This window comes from Corvus kubaryi, unplaced genomic scaffold, assembly GCF_017639235.1.
Source record: "Corvus kubaryi isolate FWS band 111438036 unplaced genomic scaffold, C.kubaryi_AGA036_p1.0 133, whole genome shotgun sequence".
Lineage (NCBI taxonomy): Eukaryota > Metazoa > Chordata > Aves > Passeriformes > Corvidae > Corvus > Corvus kubaryi.
Window position 1 is genome coordinate 22,887,235 of NW_024580667.1, and position 18,045 is coordinate 22,905,279.

General features: G+C 43.1%; 1 protein-coding gene across 2 annotated transcripts in view; it reads right to left on the reverse strand.

Moving 5' to 3' along the window:
• ADPRHL1 (ADP-ribosylhydrolase like 1) overlaps nucleotides 1–16,245 on the reverse strand; it is a 34,345-nt gene extending 18,100 nt beyond the window's left edge. The window contains exons 1-4 of one of the 2 annotated variants that reach the window (XM_042039189.1): nucleotides 14,757–16,245; nucleotides 10,738–10,902; nucleotides 5,563–5,688; nucleotides 2,888–3,028 (exon numbers count right to left, since the gene is read on the reverse strand). In XM_042039189.1, coding sequence (XP_041895123.1) covers nucleotides 2,888–3,028; nucleotides 5,563–5,688; nucleotides 10,738–10,902; nucleotides 14,757–14,970 — 646 coding nt within the window. In that variant the 5' untranslated portion in view covers nucleotides 14,971–16,245. The remainder of the gene's footprint in view (nucleotides 1–2,887; nucleotides 3,029–5,562; nucleotides 5,689–10,737; nucleotides 10,903–14,756) is intronic. The other variant, XM_042039197.1, reaches the window with a different exon arrangement.
• Nucleotides 16,246–18,045: the final 1,800 nt, after the last annotated feature.

The following is an 18,045-nucleotide window of genomic DNA, read 5'->3' on the forward strand; positions in this document are numbered from 1 at the left end:
ATGTATGGAGTGGGACATCTAATTGAAAAGAGGGTGCAATGAAAAAAATACTTTCAGAATTTTGTGCTATTTTAATGGCATTTAAGATATATCAAGATGAAATTTTACAAGAATTTACTGAAGAGAACTCCAAGGAAAATATAAGAGTCAACAAAAAGAAAATAATCAATTCTTTGTCAGTTTTTATTCCTTTACTGTGATTAAAGAATATCTAAAAATGCTTCCATGTCCTAAATACAAATTGCCACCTACCTCAGTTATCAATTTTTAATCACATAAGTTCTCCAGTGTTTCTGTTCTATTTTCATCGGGTTTATTGTGTGATCATTCAGGAAAAAACAGATAGGAAAGCCCAAAATTCCCATTTGCATATATTATAATACATATCAAATGTAACAAAAGGGATAAATAACACACACCTGCTATCTGTGCCTATAGAAATAAGCCTTTTTAAGTAACCATATGTCTTTCTCCTTCTTTTCTGTCACTTCGGGAAGTGATCTCTAATCATGCTTAATGTTCCACGTGTAAATAAACTTTATAAATTTAGTTTGCTTTCAACCCAATGCTCTGGTTCACCCTTTTCAAAAAGGCTTAAAAAGGCACCTAAGTCAGTCACACTGAACTGTTAAGCACATGCACCTGCCTGCAGAACTGAGGCCTGAGGGAAACCCTGCCTGGCAAGTTGAGGGGGATAAGGAGTTAGAGAACAGTGGCCCAGATGGCTGAGTATGCCAAGGCAAACTAGCAATTTTGGATGGGACTATGGATGTAAAATAAAATTTAACATTCCCACTTTTTCCTTGTCTCTCTCCTGCTTGGCTGCTCAGTGGTGTGTGCTGCAAGTGGCTGAGAAGCACACACACAACCAAACCATTCATCTGAAGGATGTAATCTGATTTTCCTTCTTTTCCTAAAATGCCACAGTGGTGATGCTCTTTGGCAATTAAGACCTTTAAGTAGGGGCTTTTTTGTAAAAATCCAAGCCAGCAATGAGCCTTCAACCACATGCCTGAGACACCCAGAAATGTCCACCTTTTTCTGAGTCTATGACCCAGTTTGACCCCATTTCAAAGAAACCATTCACCAGAACCCTAAAAAAGGGGAGGTGTTTAGAAAAACAGAGTGAAAGTGCACTCACAGCCTTGAGGCCAAGGAGACCATCTAGATGCATCTACAGCATCTAGAGGAAAAGAAATGTAAGCAGAGCAAATGTAAACTATCAACACCCACTACAGCAGCTGGTTATGATTGTTTTGAGGAATGTGAGTGACCTGACAGGTTTCTGTCTTTTTTGTTGGTTTTTTGTTTGGTTGTGGCTTTTTTCCTAATTCCCCCGTGACAATAAAGCATAACTGCCCCAAAAATGAATGTTTTCTATGTAGCACCTAAACAAGCAAGAAAGTGTGATTATTCCACAGGTTCCAAAATAGACGGATCAAGCGGCTGAAGGAGATTTTTATTGGGTGGACCTGTAGCACGATCAGAATCCCATGCCACTAACCCTAGCAAGGCTCTGCACCTCCCCTCGAGCCCAGCCGAGATGGTGGTCACATTCAGGTCCATGGAACTATCTGGCAGTAATCGCAGTTGGATATCAGAGAGGAGTGTAGAGTCGACCTCTCTGTGACATGGATAACAAACTCTCTGTTTGTTATCCATGGGGGATAATATAGCTAAAATAGGATTTTCTAAAACTGGAGGACTCTGTTTGGCAGGATTTCTTTGCAGCGCATCTCAGCAGCCAAGGAGCTTAACTTTAATGCAGGACACTTTTCCCACTACCAAAATAGGATGAAGCTCAACAATACAGGCACTGGCTGGAGGGCATGCCTCAGGAGTCCAGCACGCATACCTCCACGATGAGGGGTCCTGCTCGGGTGGAGTGACAGGGACCTGCTGCAAAGCCACTCAGAGAGACGCTCGATCACATTAATCCTGCACCTGCTCCTCATGGGTCTGGTCTCTGCTAAAAAAATCCTGGTGTGCAATGAGGCGCAGACGAAAACGCGGGGTCTTTCAGAAAGCCTTCCTGGTGCTCCTTTCAGATTTTAAACCAGCAGCTTTTCTTCAGGGGGAAGGTTTAATTTCTGGGTGCTCTTGAGTAAAGATTTCTATTGAATTCAATCTTTCTCAACAGCTGTCCCTTAATCTCTTTCCTTGATGTTTCAGTGTAATGATACTCATCTGTCCATGGCAGGTCTCACCGTTACAAACACATCACTCCCTGGCAAGAGGGGACTAAAGTACCTTTGCCCCAAAGACCACATACATAGCAATAATACGGTAGTAGTATCACTACTACTACAGTAGTAGTTGTGTGACACTCAGTTTTTTAAAAACAAGGCTACAACAGGTTGTATCTTAAATATTTGTTCAGAAAAGCAACAAGTCAAATCTGAGGTTGTGGTCAAAAGCTAACTCTTGGTTAGGGGCATCTGCAGGTGCAATTTTCCTGCCAGGATGAGGAGTGTCAGTGTTTTTTCTTTTGGATGATGTTGAACTCCACTAATTGATGGAAGGCAGCTGAATAATTAGTATCTCAGCAGTCACTTTGCCTAATAACCTGCTAAATATATTTTCCTTCCTCCCCCCCGCCAGCAATCTCTGAAGATTCCCTAAAAATAAAAACTGTGCCTTAGGGCATGGTCATTGCTATTTTGCTTTGTATTTTTGCCACTAATACACCAGGCAACTAACTGGTGGTAGAAGGTGCACCACCTGTAAAGAGCTTGCTTCTCTGAGCAGAGAAAGCAGGAGGACAACCTGTTGAGGGAGGAGGAGGGGGAAAGCAGCAAGTTGGAAAGACTAGGGAGTGACATTTCTTCAGTGCCTTTTCAGCTAAACATAGCTTTAAGAAAATAAACTCTTGATTCAAACTCGGTACCTGCCATGTGACGAATGGTCTTCTTACAGTATTCTTCAGCCATCGGCACAACCTTCATCATCTCTCTTCCCCACTGCGCAAGGGGTTTCCCTTGTATAGCATATGCCACAAAGAGAGCTGTGCAAAGGGACCCTAGAAAACCTGGAATTCACAAATAACAAGGATTACCAGTGTGCATCTGTGCTGGTACCATCCTTGTTGTCCTTGTTGTTCCTCGTAAAATCACCAGTGGAATGCCTCATGGCTGTCAGGTAGGTTAACAAATGCACACAACCCATCTCCGCCTGCTTGCAGCCTGACCTGTGGCACGTCGAGATTATTGGCTAATGAGTGGTTCCCACTGGTTTGCGACTTACATTACATGGAAGGGAGCTTCTGTTCTCAGTGGTGTAATGTGATAGAAATTGAGGTAGGGGTCAAAAATAAACATCATCCACCAATGTGATACTGAAAATCTTCTAATTGAAGTCACATGAAATAATTGACTTGTACAAAGTGATTCAATTACAAGCTGTATCACCTTGTTTACAGCATCATCCAGCCCAAGAGTGGTGGTTGCTAGATCTAACACTATTTCTGGCTCATTTGACTCTAAGGGAACAAACCCATGTCCCCTTAGAGGAAAGAAGAAATTGTCCAAGAACAACACGCTTATCTTCTACTTTGGTTACAAATATTTCAACATTGTAAATATTACAAATATTATAACTGTTGATGGGCACTCAACACTTCCATGACACCAGAAGCAGTAGGGTTCATTTCTTGTATTTGCTTGTGCTCTTAGCATTCTGTCAAGGGCAACAAAATTAACCTGGTGCAGTGTGCAAAAGAAGCTTAAGAAAACCAGTCAGTTATTTAAATAAATCCCAGGTGAGCAAAGTATTGATGCATGTGCTTCTCTCAGTGCATGGATCCAAAAGCGTCCACTCCTGCACAGAGGCAATCATGAACTTTGTGTGTTTTGCTGAAGGTAAAACCAAATTATTTTAGGAGGTGACAAGTCCAGATGAGGTGATTACTAATTCCCTCTGCCACAAGACCTGCAATAGTGGGTCAGGCCCAAGGCGCATCCAACTAGAGTCCAGTAGATGTTTTCATAAAGAATAGAAGCCTGTGTAGAGCCAATCTGAAGAGTCTCAATCAGGTAGACAGCATCTATCCCAGATGACACAAAGATCCTTGAGTGCCACATTTACCATGAGGGTGGCAGCAGAGGGTTTAGAGTGAATCAGAGGGCTAGCAGGGGGCAGTGGGACAACTCAGTCAGAGGGTGGCAGAGGCTAGGGTGTGCCCTGAAGGTTTTCCAGGGGCTGGCAGTCTCCCCCTGCCCACTGCCCAGGCTGTTGCTGTTGCCCTGCTCCCAGCAGCCCTCACACAGCCTGCTGCCCCTCACTGGGGAAGAAAGCACACCCTGGCCAGGGTGTCTGCCTCTGCAACACAGTCAACCTAAGTGGTTTGGCTTCTCCATTCCCCAGAGCAACTAAGCTAGCTTCGTGGCCATTTTAATTACACAGCTTGTTTGATTTGACTTGATAGTCTCTTTGCCTGGTCTCCTTTGAACCCAGGCATATCTGTAGACTTTGCAGCTGTCTGTAGCAGTGAGGTCTGAGGCTTCACTATGTATAACATGGAGAAGTATTTCCTTTGTCTGCTTGTTTCAGTCCTGACTGACACACTAGTTGGGTTTTCTGAGTCTTTGAGTTATGAGGATCACAACTGGCATTTCACTGATACCTTTCAGGGTGGCAGTGAGGTGCATATGGCCCTTCCACCCCTCTCCTTCCTGCCTCCCTGCTGTACCACTTGTTTCTTTCCCAGCTGAAAACTCTGGATGTAATATCTCATTGTATGGAAGGTGTCTGACAACTTGGATCCTCCTTGCTGCCATTTTCTGGGTCTCATAAGCCCTTTCTGGCATGAGGCATGCAGACTGCCAACAGTCTTATGGCTGCTAATGCACCACAGACTTTACATACCAGCTTAATTTTCTGCTTTGTTTTGAACCCTTTTCCCCTAACTTTATGCCATCCTGATGGCTTCTCTGACTGCTTCATAGCACTGAGCGTGTTGAACATGTCACCATTCATTATGGTTTTATTTATTGCTGTTTAAAACAGACAGAATGAATACATGTTTACATAGCATAAAATTATCAAAATGACAGACCTGAATATTAAAAACAACATTAAATCTGCTTATTTAGGTTTTGTTTAGAAAATGTTTCAGATTCTATCCTAAAATATGTGGAGTTAGGTTTTTTTGGCTTACTACCTTTACCTACGGTGATTGGATATGACAAAATCTGCCAAGAGAAAAATGCTGTTATCCCCTGAACCATAAATTTGCATGATAACAGTGAGTCATCTAGATAGACATGAATCCTAAAATTTGACCCGGGCAACTAACATGAACATGCTTTGGACAAAGCAGGTTGTGTTTACATATTGGGATTTTAGGAAAGAAAACAACCTGAGGATGCTGTCAGCATAATATACAAGCAGCTATATCAGCCTATATAAGTAACATACACATGTATGTGTTAACCAAGCAAAGTTCAAACTGAGGCCTTGGAGCCTGCAAAGCAGAAGTAGTTTAACCAGGGGGGTTCACAGGAGCCACGTTAGTCCCTGCAGAAGAGCAAATCTGCCTTAGGGATGTCAGAGTGTGGGCATTACCTGTGGGATGGTTATGAGTCATTCGTCCACATTCAATGCTCACTTCAATAAGCGACTCCAGCCTTTCTGGTTTCCAGTATCGCATCCCTAAACACATGGCTTTTGTGGAAGCTCCAAATCCAGAACCTAAAGTGAAAGGATAACACCAAGCATTTAAAAGGAGACTGATCTCACACAAATATGTTGATAAAATGTGAGACAAGCACACTTCATTAATTCAGTTCATGTGTGGGAAGGGAACTCCTCAGGGAATGGGAAATTAACATGCAAAATGAGTTACAAGTTTTGAAAGTTTCTTGCAAGGGATTTTGCTCCTACATAGTCATTCTGGTTTTACAGGTATGTTCCAATATAATCAAGTGCTATGAAGAGCACAGTGGGTTCAGAAAGCAGTGCGCTCTCTTGTTCACAGCACTTGTTTGATCCAAACTCTCATCCCATCTTCACTCATTCTTGGCCGACACTTCTGTTTTGCTTGCTCCAGGTGCCCACACTAGAAACAGAACTTTGAGAAACAGATACATTTTCCCCATGCCCTTATTTTATAGCTGTAAGCACACAATTAAAACACTTTATATGAGCCTCAGAGTTCACCTTTCAATTTTAATGCACGTTTCATCCTGGAGAGCCTCCCCAGTTTCTGCTGCATACAAAAATAATGTGTCCAAAAGAAAGTAAAGGCTACAGAGCCAAATCCTACAAAGTTAGGCAATGTCAGAACTGGAGTTTCCCATGCAACCTCAAATTAGTGCTTGTTGTGCTACAGCCTACACTTACTGAGCTTGGTCTTGGGAACATCTGCCTCTGTGCAGCAGAGAATTTATTTATTGAATAGCTAATTCAGAATTTCTTTTAATCCTCAGCACTGAGTGCATGATCCCAGGTGTTCAACTTTTAAGCACTTCATTGAATGGAGTTAAACTTATTAATGAGTTTCTCTGCAGTACTTATCACAGTAATATCAGGATCCCAGAGAAGTTTTAATGAGCTTATCTTCACAAGGCACCAGTGAGGTGATTATCTCCTCTTTGCAGCTGGTGAGCCAATGCCCAAAAAAGCATTAACTCATTGCAGGCAACCACCCTGAGATGGATAGGCTTTGATTTTTCAAAGTACTTGGCATTTTTCAGCACTGTCTTTGCTCAATCACACTTCCCAGTGACCTTGGGAATAGCTGAGAGCAATCAGCATTTCTCTATTTGGTTCCTGGAAGATAAGGGGCATATTTATGCTACCTAATTTTAGCCTGTGTGAACCTGCATTACGAGCCCAATCTCCTTGTCTTTCCCAGACAGGCAGCATGGAGAAAGGCTGTATGTCCATGAGTGTGTATGATGGCATAGTAGGAGCAACTCAGGGGCCAGAGTGAATTGAAGCAGCGGATGCCAAGGAGCCAGGGTCATGGCTTTCAGTCACTTATCTGCAGAAGGGCCCTCAGCTGCTCCACTGGGATTTGTCTGTTGTGGGAGCAAAACACATGGGGCTCTTTTGGAACACCTCTTGCCATTTACTCTCATCCCAAGTGGCTCCAGCTCCGATGTCCTAAGATTATGAGTGTGATACAAGTAGGGTAGTGAGAGTTGCAGGGAGATCTACTTCAAGCCAAACTGAAGCCTGAGCCAAACTAACATAAGCTACCTACTGGCATTTCCAGGCGCAATATCTGAATTTCCCGCTTAGGAAGAGTTCTTCTCCTCCCCGAGAGCAGCTATCCAGGAGCAGATAAAACTGTCTGCCAGTCCCACATATCACACAGAAACCACAAGGAAGAGCCAGGAAGAAAATCCAGTCTTCCAGGGCACCACTCAACTGGGAGAAAATATCTCCTCCTGCTTGCAAGACCAAACTCTTCATGAAACCATCTGCTGCTGTAGAGTAGCAGATGAGAATCTTCACTATGCAAACCTGGTTTCTCCAAAGGACACAATCCATGCTGGTTATCCAAGAGGGAAAGCTCTTGTACTGCACAAAGCTGCTAATTAAATAGCATCTCTCACTGTATCCAAAGTGGAAGATGTACTACAGTAATCTGACTTCTGGTTTGGAGGAGGTTCTCTTTCCCACTTTATTGCATTCCTACAATCTGGGAAGTTCCATTAAAACCTTCTGCAGTATTAGAAAAGTAAACTTGGTAACAAAAAATTCCATCACATGGAGTAACATTAAACCCAGACAGAGCTTCAGGAGCTGTTAACTCCCATGTCTCATGTCTACCATTTGAACCAAGGACATAAGGGACAGTGAGACTAGTCTGAGCAATGGGTGACACATGTGACAACATAAGGAGTGTCCTCCATGATCACACCAAAGGTCAAACCAACTTATCATGTCTGAAAATGAAGAGGATACTTAAAAAAGAGTAAAAGAGAAGTACAATGGCACTATCCCTTTGCACTAACTAAGCTGCTGACAGTTTGTCTCCCTGATCCAGGAGGCAGCTAGCTATTCATTGTTCTGCTTAAAAACGCATGAAGGATTTCCCCTCGGTGAATTTGCCCAGCTCTTTTTTGAACTAGCATGAACCGCATCATCTGCAAATTGGCTTTGGAAAATAGTTATGCAGCTTATGTAGGTGTGTGAAGGAGTCCTTTTTTTTGCTTCCTTTGAGCTCATGACCTCTTAGTTTCATTTGAAGCCCCTAGTTGCTGTCCTGGAGGAGACAGTGAATTTTGCTGTACCTATCCATGTTTCCCAGCTATTTTCATTTTCCTTCATGCACTACATTATTCTTTTTTAGTATGTCATACCTCAGTGTGATTTTCTTCACTCTACACCTGTAGAATAACGAAGATTAGGGTAATGGCTGCTAAGCCCTGAAGAGGATGTGCCTTTTGTGACTACAGATAATTCTGCATGAAAACATAGAGCCCAGAACCTTTATCTCCTGTGCATCTGCAGCTTAACCCTCTCTTCAATTTTCCCCTCAATTTCTGCATTTTCCCTCACACGTTTCCCTCATGCTCCTCTGACAATACCACCAGCAAAAGGGCACTGTTTTCAAGTGCTTCTAGGAAGCCCAGAAGTTGCTTCCACAGTTGCAAATAAAGACCTGCTTGGATGCTGCAGCCTCAGCCTGAAATATGCACGATACAGGTAGAGCCCAGCTATTTGACTCGGCATTTGACTGGCCTTTCGCAGCGGCTCCAAAAGCAAATCTCTGGCTCAGGGGGTACCACCTTACTCAGATTTTAGTTCCAGTTCTACAACATCAATGATTCTCTTCTGAACAATTTGAAGTTTTAGCAATGGGTCAAAACATTTTTACCATGTCTCAGAAACAGCAAACACATCTGCATCAAAACTTTAAGCAAATACTGACAGACAAAGAAAGGCAAACACTTAATGGAGAGAACGTTAGCCTTGCACTTATCAATGTTGTAAATGGTAAACAAGCTCTTAAAATGGAAGGTGTTAGACAATCTTGGGCAGGTTTTCTGATGGTCACAGGAATCTCACCAGCCTCTAACATAACCCAGGTATCTCTGCAAAGAGTGTGGCAACGAGCATGACATGAGGTGGCAGAGACACCTTGGGCAGTTTGACTTAGGGATTCAGTGTGCTGCCTAAACCCACAAGAATTTGAGCAGAGAAGCATCCATAAGCAATGCAAAATTACCTAAGATAAGCCCATGAAGGCTGGCACATGAACTATTGCTGGAAGCAAGATAAGATAGAATGCCCACAGCAAATCAGACTTTCGGTTCCAGCCTATCTAAAATATAACCTGACTGCTAGGCATTCAATCCCAGGCATTCAATGCCTGTAGCATGTTTTTGCCTCAAGAAGAATTTTGTGCAAATTCAATTAAATGTTAATTAGGTCCATAGCAGTGCTTGGTCCCGTAGTAGACAGAACATCTCCATTCAGGTCACTGGTTCTTCTGCTCTCAGGGTGAAAAAAAGGCTTCTTGAGATGTTCAGGATGCTTATTTGTCAGACCAGATGGAGAAGGTGGCTTTTAGCTGTCAGATCTCTCAAGGCAGGAATTAATTTTAGATTCTTCTAGCCCAGAGTGTCCCCAAAGCAGATAGTCCATCATGGAAAGCTGGGGAGGAGGAAGGCTGAAAGAAGAGATGTAGCTCCAACACTGCACTGGACCAGGGAACAGCCATACTCAACTGCTTGTTGAACAATGTTAAGAGCTACTTGGGGCCAACAGCATCTCCCATGATTATTTTCACCAAATTTTATCCAGTGTCAGTCAGAAAACACATGACAAGTGCCAAAGGGGCACTTTCTCAGATCTGGCTGATAGCAGGGTGGGAAAAGTAAACCCTTATCACTCCCAGCAGCTGTTGTGAGGAGCGCGGGACAAGTGAGAGATGCTTTTTTTCATCAGAGAAAACTGGCTGCAGAGACCCAGAAATAGCCATGGCACTGTGCCACCGGGTCTTTGCCGTGGTGTTGCATCAATATGCAGTTGTGTTGAGCCAGTGTGCTCTGCAGTGGCCGAGTGTCACACCAACACAGCCAACGCTGGTGTGAGCTGACACCGTTTTATGGCTGTCTGGGTCTCCCTCTGATAACGGGGTGTCTCTACGGCCTTTCAAGATTAATTGCACTGTATGTGTATGCACATAGCTGCATGAGCATTATTTAACTTGAAGCGGAAATTTTATTCATTGTAAACATAAATGATCATAAAGAGAAGGAAAGAGAGGGTCAGGTGTAGGTAAACCAGGCTACGAATATTAGGGATTGTCAACAAAACAACCACAGTTGTTAGCAGGGGGTCCAAATGGAGAAAAGTCTCTGCTTTCCCTCCAGTGAACAAGTTGGTGCTTAGAGCAATTTACAGGCTTGGCATTTTGTTTCAGATCTGGTATCACTGAAAAAATCCAAGTCTACAAACGTTTAAATGAAAAATGGCAGAAAATATTTCTTAAAATAACCATTAAACTCAAGGACAAAGATCTGGACCCTGAGGCACAGAGCCAAGGACAAAGCCTCTTTAAATAGATGTTAAAAAGGGAGGGGTTCACTTACAAGAGGACACAGTGCCCTACAGAAGGAATTCTTGGCAGATCTCTTGTCATCCTCAGGCAAACATGGAAATGTTTCAGGGGTAGTGGCCTTTGATGTCACAGGGGAAAAGGAAACACTTTCCATACAGCCACAAACACCGAGAGCATGCATTATTCTAGCCAGGGCCTCTAAAAGGAAAGCAGTACCGTACCCTTTTCATTGAAGGGCGTGTGCCAAGCGAGAAGGTGGTTGTCTGGTTTTAACTCCCTGCAACCTTCGATGGTGGCGGGGTCCGGCCGCCTCCCTGACAGCTTGTCAACAGCATCCACATAGCGCTTCACCAGCTCCCGGTACAGGTCTTCTAAACACCAGTAATCTGCTCAGGGGAGGGAAGAGAAGGTTATTGTGTGAAGGCAGAAGGGCAAAACACCACAGAAAACATGTAAGCAAGTTCACTATGCATTTGAGAAATATTCCTGTTTCCATTTCCAATATAACAAGTCATATTTCTGGTGCCACTGTTGACACATTTTTACACAACATGACAACCGGCTGGAGGGAGAATGGTCTTCACTCTCAATTCTCATCTTTCCCTCCATTTCTTCCCATGTTTAATTCCTTCACTGGAATGATGAAGCATTCTGTTAATCCACAGTAGCTGCTGAGGGCCTGTATTTAAGCTCTGTGGTGTGAAGTCGTTACAGAGATGTTCAACTGTCTGGTGACAGTGTGGCTGCCATGGGATCTGGGTAAAGCCAGGTATGCCTAGCTCAGCCCCTGCCTTTACAGATGTGAATCCAATCTAAAAATGAAAGCTGGTTTTTTTTTAAATTACCACATTATATAATTACTTTAGAAGTATGTATGACTAGATACAAAAGCAAATTAGCAACCCCTTTTTAAAATCTGTATTTTATATAAATTTTGTCAAAAAATTGTAGGTCTTACATGTAGGGATCCAAATATCTTATAATATCATTAACAGTGAGCTTTTATAAAAAATATTACAAAAATCAGTAAGAGTAGTAAATCCCTACTGCCTGAAGGCACTTTCCAGCACATAAATTTCTCTAATGTAATAAGTTCACTAACAATATCTGTTTATAGATTATTTTTACCAAGTCCTACAGTCTTGTCTGAGGAGGAACCTTCCCCCCGTTAAACATATACTGTTTCTTCAGTATTGCTGCTTCTCTCGGCTGGTGTTGTCTGTTGTTGGTCTTGAAGAGTCCTGCCTTTTACTCTTGTCAAGGAAAACCTTCCACTGGCATCTATTACAACTGCGCAATCAGTGGAAACAGAGGCCAAAGGGATTTATCCACTTACATATTTTCTACATACTTAGAGAAACTCCATTTAATACTTGGTTAGTTGCACAGGTTGAAAGACACAACAGGAGAAGTTCTTCTAAAAATATCTTCATTTTGTCAGAGAGGGTGAATTCTGGAAATCCACAGTTTAACTTAAGAGAAAGTTTGGAGTCCAGAAGCCAGAGACATTCTGAAGTACCAGTTGTGGAGGCAGGCAAAAGAGAAGATGAAGGGTCAAACATTCGTCTTCTTGCACATAAAATAGTACCCTACCAGTTATACTGGCCATCCCACATGTAATCCGAAAGAAACAAGACACTGTCAAGCTGCCAGTTCTTTCCAGACTTAGGAGTCAGGTGTCACAGTTTATCCAGATGGGAACTGCCTGGCAGTTCCTCCAGAAACCTTGTCCCCAGAGCCAGAGTTGCTGTGGTCCAGCACCTCCAGGCTGTTCAAGCCCACCACGGTTCCCATGCCTGGAGCCAGATTGCTGTCTCAGCCATCAATAGGACAGGTTCTTTCTTTAGAAATGAACTCTTATTTTTTTAAACCCATGTGTAAGTAAGAGAGGAAAAGGCTTTTGTCATTACAGGGATAGTGTCCCTGGGTTTGATGATGCTGTCCTTGTTCCTCCCTTATAAAATAACAGATTCCTCCTGGAAGCAGATGTTTTGTCTATCCTTCATTGTCAGATCAACCTTTCAGTCAGGGCACATGGTGGATTTGGGGAGCACCAGCTCAGTCTGCAGCAGTGCCCACAGCCCTGGTTGCTTGTGGCCGTGCCCCTCCTGGGATGCTCTCCATGCAGCCGCCAAAGCGCTGGCCAAAATCCCCTCCCCAGGTGGGAACAGCATTTGTCTTTAACACAAGCCTGCACCTCATGCTTGGCTGCTGCCTCAGGCTGGGAGCTCCCCCGAGGGCAGTGCCCTGACAATGACAACGGGCTGCCTGACTTTAAGCCGTGGGCAGGTTTAGTCCCAGCCTACAAGTATCCCGCAATTGCCCGCAGGTGAGCATCCGGGGAATGCTGTGGCCAGCAGGCAGCCAGCCAGGCAAACAGGATGTGTAGGGAGCAGGGCAGTGAGAAACATTTTTATTGCTTATTTACACTCCTTTTTTTTTTTTTTTTTTTTTTTTTTGGCTGGTAATGTTCCAGTCAACCAATATATTCTTTAAAATCTGTTTCCACAGCAGTAAGGGCAGGTCCCCAGGGCTGGGGGCAGACGCCTTCAGCCTCACAGATGTTTCCCTTCCTCTGCTCCACTCTGTTGGCGTGGGTGATTTGGCACCTAGGCTGGGCCATGGGCAAGCCACGGGGCTTTTTTGCATTCCCTGTGGGCAGGAGGAGCCACTGCTGTGGGCAGGAGCAGTTCTTGTTTCCCTTGTGGGAAGCAGGGAGAAGGACTTGTTTTATCCCACTCACCAATGTTGCTGTGAAATGAAGATTTCTTACTAAAATTCCCTACTCCATCTTGCTGTTTCCTCTCCAGCCCATGAAAGCACCTTTTTAAAATGCTTGTCTGATCAGCTCACAGGGAAATAAGAATGTAGGATAAACACAGCCAATGGAAACAATAGCTTAAACTTTTTTCTTTAGAGCAATTTACAGGCTGCTATATTTAAGAAAAGAATTATTATTTTACTGTTGGTCTAGCTGACTTGATTACCCAGAAGTTATGGTTTTAGAGGGTTCAGTAAGCAAGAAACATACGATACGTATTTAATCATAGCCTATATTCAGAAATATACTAGTCATCTTTTTTCTTGATAGGCTGACATCTTGCCCTTATCTTTAGTGTATTAGCTACTCCTTAAACCATTGGTTAGCTAATAGCCAAGTATGAAGTGTCCTACACACTCTTCAACTGATCTCTACATACTAAATTTAGAGCAGATTGGAAGCAGGCAGATAAAGGAGTGAAACACTAGCACAAGGGAAATCTCATTGATGTGAAGGATACTTGGCTACACTGTGAGCTTCTGCTACTGGTAGTTATGCAGTGTTATGAGTTTTAAGAAAAATCAGGAATATTTTAAAAATTTTTAAATAATATTTCCTGATTTAAAAAATCAGGAATATAAAAAAAATTGAATCATTGTGAAGAGGCAAAATACTGCTGAGAGGTCACTGTCTTCTGGTGTACTTTCTATGATCTTGCCAGTCTCAGCTCTAGTTTGATGGGTAAGGTGTCGATACAAACACTGTCTTATCTTAAACAGACTACCCCCACTTTAAGAAAAAACAAATGTTCTCTCTCAAACCATTGTGATTTTAGAAGACATATCTTAATAACTTCCACTATTCTGACAGATTTCATCATAAACACAGAATGTTAGGATACTTTTTGGACTAAAGACATGGAGCTCTCCTAATAAAACAAATAGGTTTTTTTCTGGCTTTGCAGATGCAACCCTTTGTCTGAGGGGCAGCAAAGAGGAGACAGCACTAGTGCTTTTAGCCTGAAAGAGGTACTAAGGTAACTCTACTCCAGCCTGGAGTTCTGGACACAAACACGTAAAAAATGCACTCAGAAGAGTTCTTGTCTTTTACAGAAGGATATCTAGTGGCTATATTATTCCCTAATGTATTCCAGCATACAGATAATCTACTTGGCAATTATTTTTGTTATGCTGGACATGTGATATTTTAGTCTCTAAGCTTTAACCAACTGTATATCTCTAGAGAAAATATAGGAAGAGCCCCTCCACGCTCCAGAAATCAAGACGACCCCCCAGTTCGTGAGATGGTCACAGGATTGTAATGGAACAGCCAAACTAATGCACATTCTCATTCATGTAAGCAGCATTTCTGACATGCTTTCTTATGACTTCCCCAGCAATCAGGCTTATTCTAAGAACTGCAGCAGCTCGACCGTTCTGCTCCTCTGCAGACTGCGTTCGCCATTCGCGCCGTACCTACCTGTGATGACAGCCTCAGCTGTAGCCATGTGCATGAGCGTGTTGTCACTTACTGGCCACTTGTCAGGAGAGAGCACCAGGTTCTCAAGCCCTCCAATTTCCTTCAGCTCCTGCTGGATTTTTGCACCTAAGGCATTGTTTTCTCGGGAGAAATTGCGATAACCGAGAGCATCCCCTACTCCAGCCAGAACAAGCGCAGCCTTAAATTTATCCATCCCCAAGACACTTTCCACTTTCCTTTTGCCTGAGACAGCCACCGAATCTTGATCTTCCTTTGTTCCTTTGCCTTCAACTCAGCTCCCCCGACACTTTATATCAGCCATTGTGTCACACCAAGAGCTCTCTCTATAAGGCAAGGACTTCCTTTTCTGGCTCTGCAGATGCCATCTCTTGTCTGGGACCCGACAGAGAGGAAATATTTCATAACCCAGGGATTTTGCAGGGGCTTTGTTCAATGAAACTGTAAGAGCAGACCTGCAAAAGCCTTGTTTCTGCAACCCAGCTTAAAGCAAGCCAAGAGATCCTTAGCCCTACCCAGCCAAAGTAACTCTACACCCAGAAAAACAGATGCCTCCACAGGGGTGCTTATTTATTCAACAACTTGTAAATTAGTATTTTTTCTTCTGCCCATTTCTGATATGCTGAAGTCAGCCTCCCTCTCAGGGACCAGTCAGAAGTAAAGGCTATTATAAAAGCAGTTTTCCAGGCTCTGTACACACTAGAAGGAGGGATCAAGGAGTAAGAAATCTAGTGAAATGCAGATGACCTCTCCCGTTTCTAATTACGCCCTATAGAGATATTTTGTTAGCAGCTTTCTTGTTCTGTTCCACCTAGTACAAGAATGTTCTGCTAATTCACTGCACCCCTGGATAAACACTGAGCAAAACACCAACTTCAATTCCATGCCTCTTAGTCCCTGGCAAAGAGTGACTTTCTCCTGAAGATGAGGTCAGTCCACACTTGGACTCTGGAAGGAAACTATTTTGAAAGATGTATTGAAATGGCATCCTGTGAGCCTAATAAAATCCTAAAGACTCACAAACAACTACTACTACTTTACAGATAGAAATAGAAATGTAAATATAAATGTAGGTAGATAAACAGAAAGCTTTGATTGACTTGACTATAATTTTGATAACAGATACCAGGGGAAAGGTCTTTGTTTTGATTTTTTCAGAGGGCAATACTGATTGCTACCCAGATGGAAAAGGCCAGCAGTGTAAAGGATACACCATCCTAGCACCCAAAGCAACAAGTTAATAAGCAATAAGTTAATCACAGTCTGAGTTATTGACCTGTGTAGAAATATCTCTGTACTTAATGGAGTTTCAGGACACAGAGAAGCATTGCCATACTTATTCTACATTAGAAGAAATAAAGTGCCCAAATGGTGAAAGCAGCCTCTGTTAGTGCACTCTTGCTTTAAAGATTGGGATTGGTTAACAGAAGAGCTGAAAAGGACACTGAGAGTGTGTTATCATTGCTAGAAAGCAAAAGCTCTACACTGAAAAACCCCCAAAAAATGCCCCAAAAAACAAAAGAAAGGAGGACAATTATGCCTTAGGGACCAAAGGATATGCAGGGACAAGCATCAGAGGGGCACAGCCAGCCTACTCCCGGGCTGGCTTGCCACAAGTGGTGGATGCCAGCCCTGCTGCCCTGTGTGGGGCAGGGGGAACAAGCATCATCTCCCACAACCAGGGCATTTATGTAACGCAGAGGTAATCTTAGAGTCACCCCTGCACTGCCCGTTACCTCACGTTCCACGTGTCTGAAAACAAACACTAAAAATGGAAAACCAAGGCCAGGGCAGCTTACAGAACACACCAGGCAGAAGCACTGACGTTGACATCTCTGTTACAGGTCCATCCACCCCTCTGTGGCACACACCTGTTTTCTATTCCTGCATAGCATCACGGTTTGGAGGCACGTGGGAATTTGAACTTGCAAAGCAAGGACAGGAGGAATCACCTGCTGAGGCACTGTGGTGAGCTAGCAAGGGCCTCATCAGATGGAAGGTTCCTCCCTGAAAAGGGGCAAAGCTATTCTTAGTTTTCCATTTATCTTTTTCTTCTGAATGTGGCTGGCAGTTGCACTGCCCTTTTGCCTCCTGTGGACTTCACTCTGTTGCAACACACTCGGCTGCTCGGAACACAGCCCAAATTAGGAATAAAGCCATAATAAAAACCCAGAGAAAATTGCAGAGAAGTTCTATTTTTCAACTCTGTAAAACAGAACATGCAGCAAAGACATTTTTATTTAATTTGTTAATTATGCAGGGTCTCCTTTTCATGTGGTACTTCCAGCTTCTGTGAGCTTTCTGGGCAGAGGTAGGCTAGACACACTGATAACTCCCCCACAAAGCAGACAATTATTTGTAAAATATCATACCTACATGTCTTAAACAGAGACAAAAGACAGTAACTCTGTTAAGATGGGTAACTATTCACAACAGGAAAAAAACCAAAACCGAGCAGAGGTCCAAACTACTTGGTAAATCACATAAAAATGCAGCTTTGGTGTCTTTTCACAGTGTACATACAACTGCTTTCAGATGGTGAGAATCCTTAAAGAAAGGAATGGGAAGGCAGAACAGAGAAAAGGCTTGTCTGTGTTGGTGGCAACACAGTTGTTTCAGCTCAACTGCATTTGAAATCCAAGGTGAGAACATGAAAGCAGCCTTTGGCAAACGTGGCTGCTCCTGCTCCTCCAGCAGAGGGATGTGCATGGATGGTCTCCAGGCCCAGGACACCCGTGCACGCTACAGGTGCTGAGCTCTGCTCCAAACCAAGGAACTGGCAAATGGAGCTGGGCTGACACTGTGTCCACACAAGCCCTTTTAAGTTAAAAGAAGACTACACCCCAAATGCTTCTCCCATGAGTGTCTGAGTGATCCTTTGCCATTCAAAGACACTTGGCAGAGAAACGCTCTAGATTCCAAGTTCATCCATCCAAAGGACACAGCGCCATATCCTGGAAAAGCAGCATTGATACCAGATGGGTGCCAGACTTCTGTCAGAGCTGCATTTTTACAAATCTTGAAGTGAAGGATTTTACTCCAGCATCAGGATCATTCCTTTAAAACACATTCATTGAGATACAGGAAAAAAATAAACTGGTTTTACTCAATTCTTTAGCAATGGAGATGAATTATTTCCATACAGTTTTATACCACTGCCTTGAAGGAAAAAGAATCCTTTAACACCACAGGATGGACTTCTTTACTGTCTTGACAGAAAGCTGTCATGACATGAAACCTACAGGATTCACTGAACAATAGAGTAGTTCAT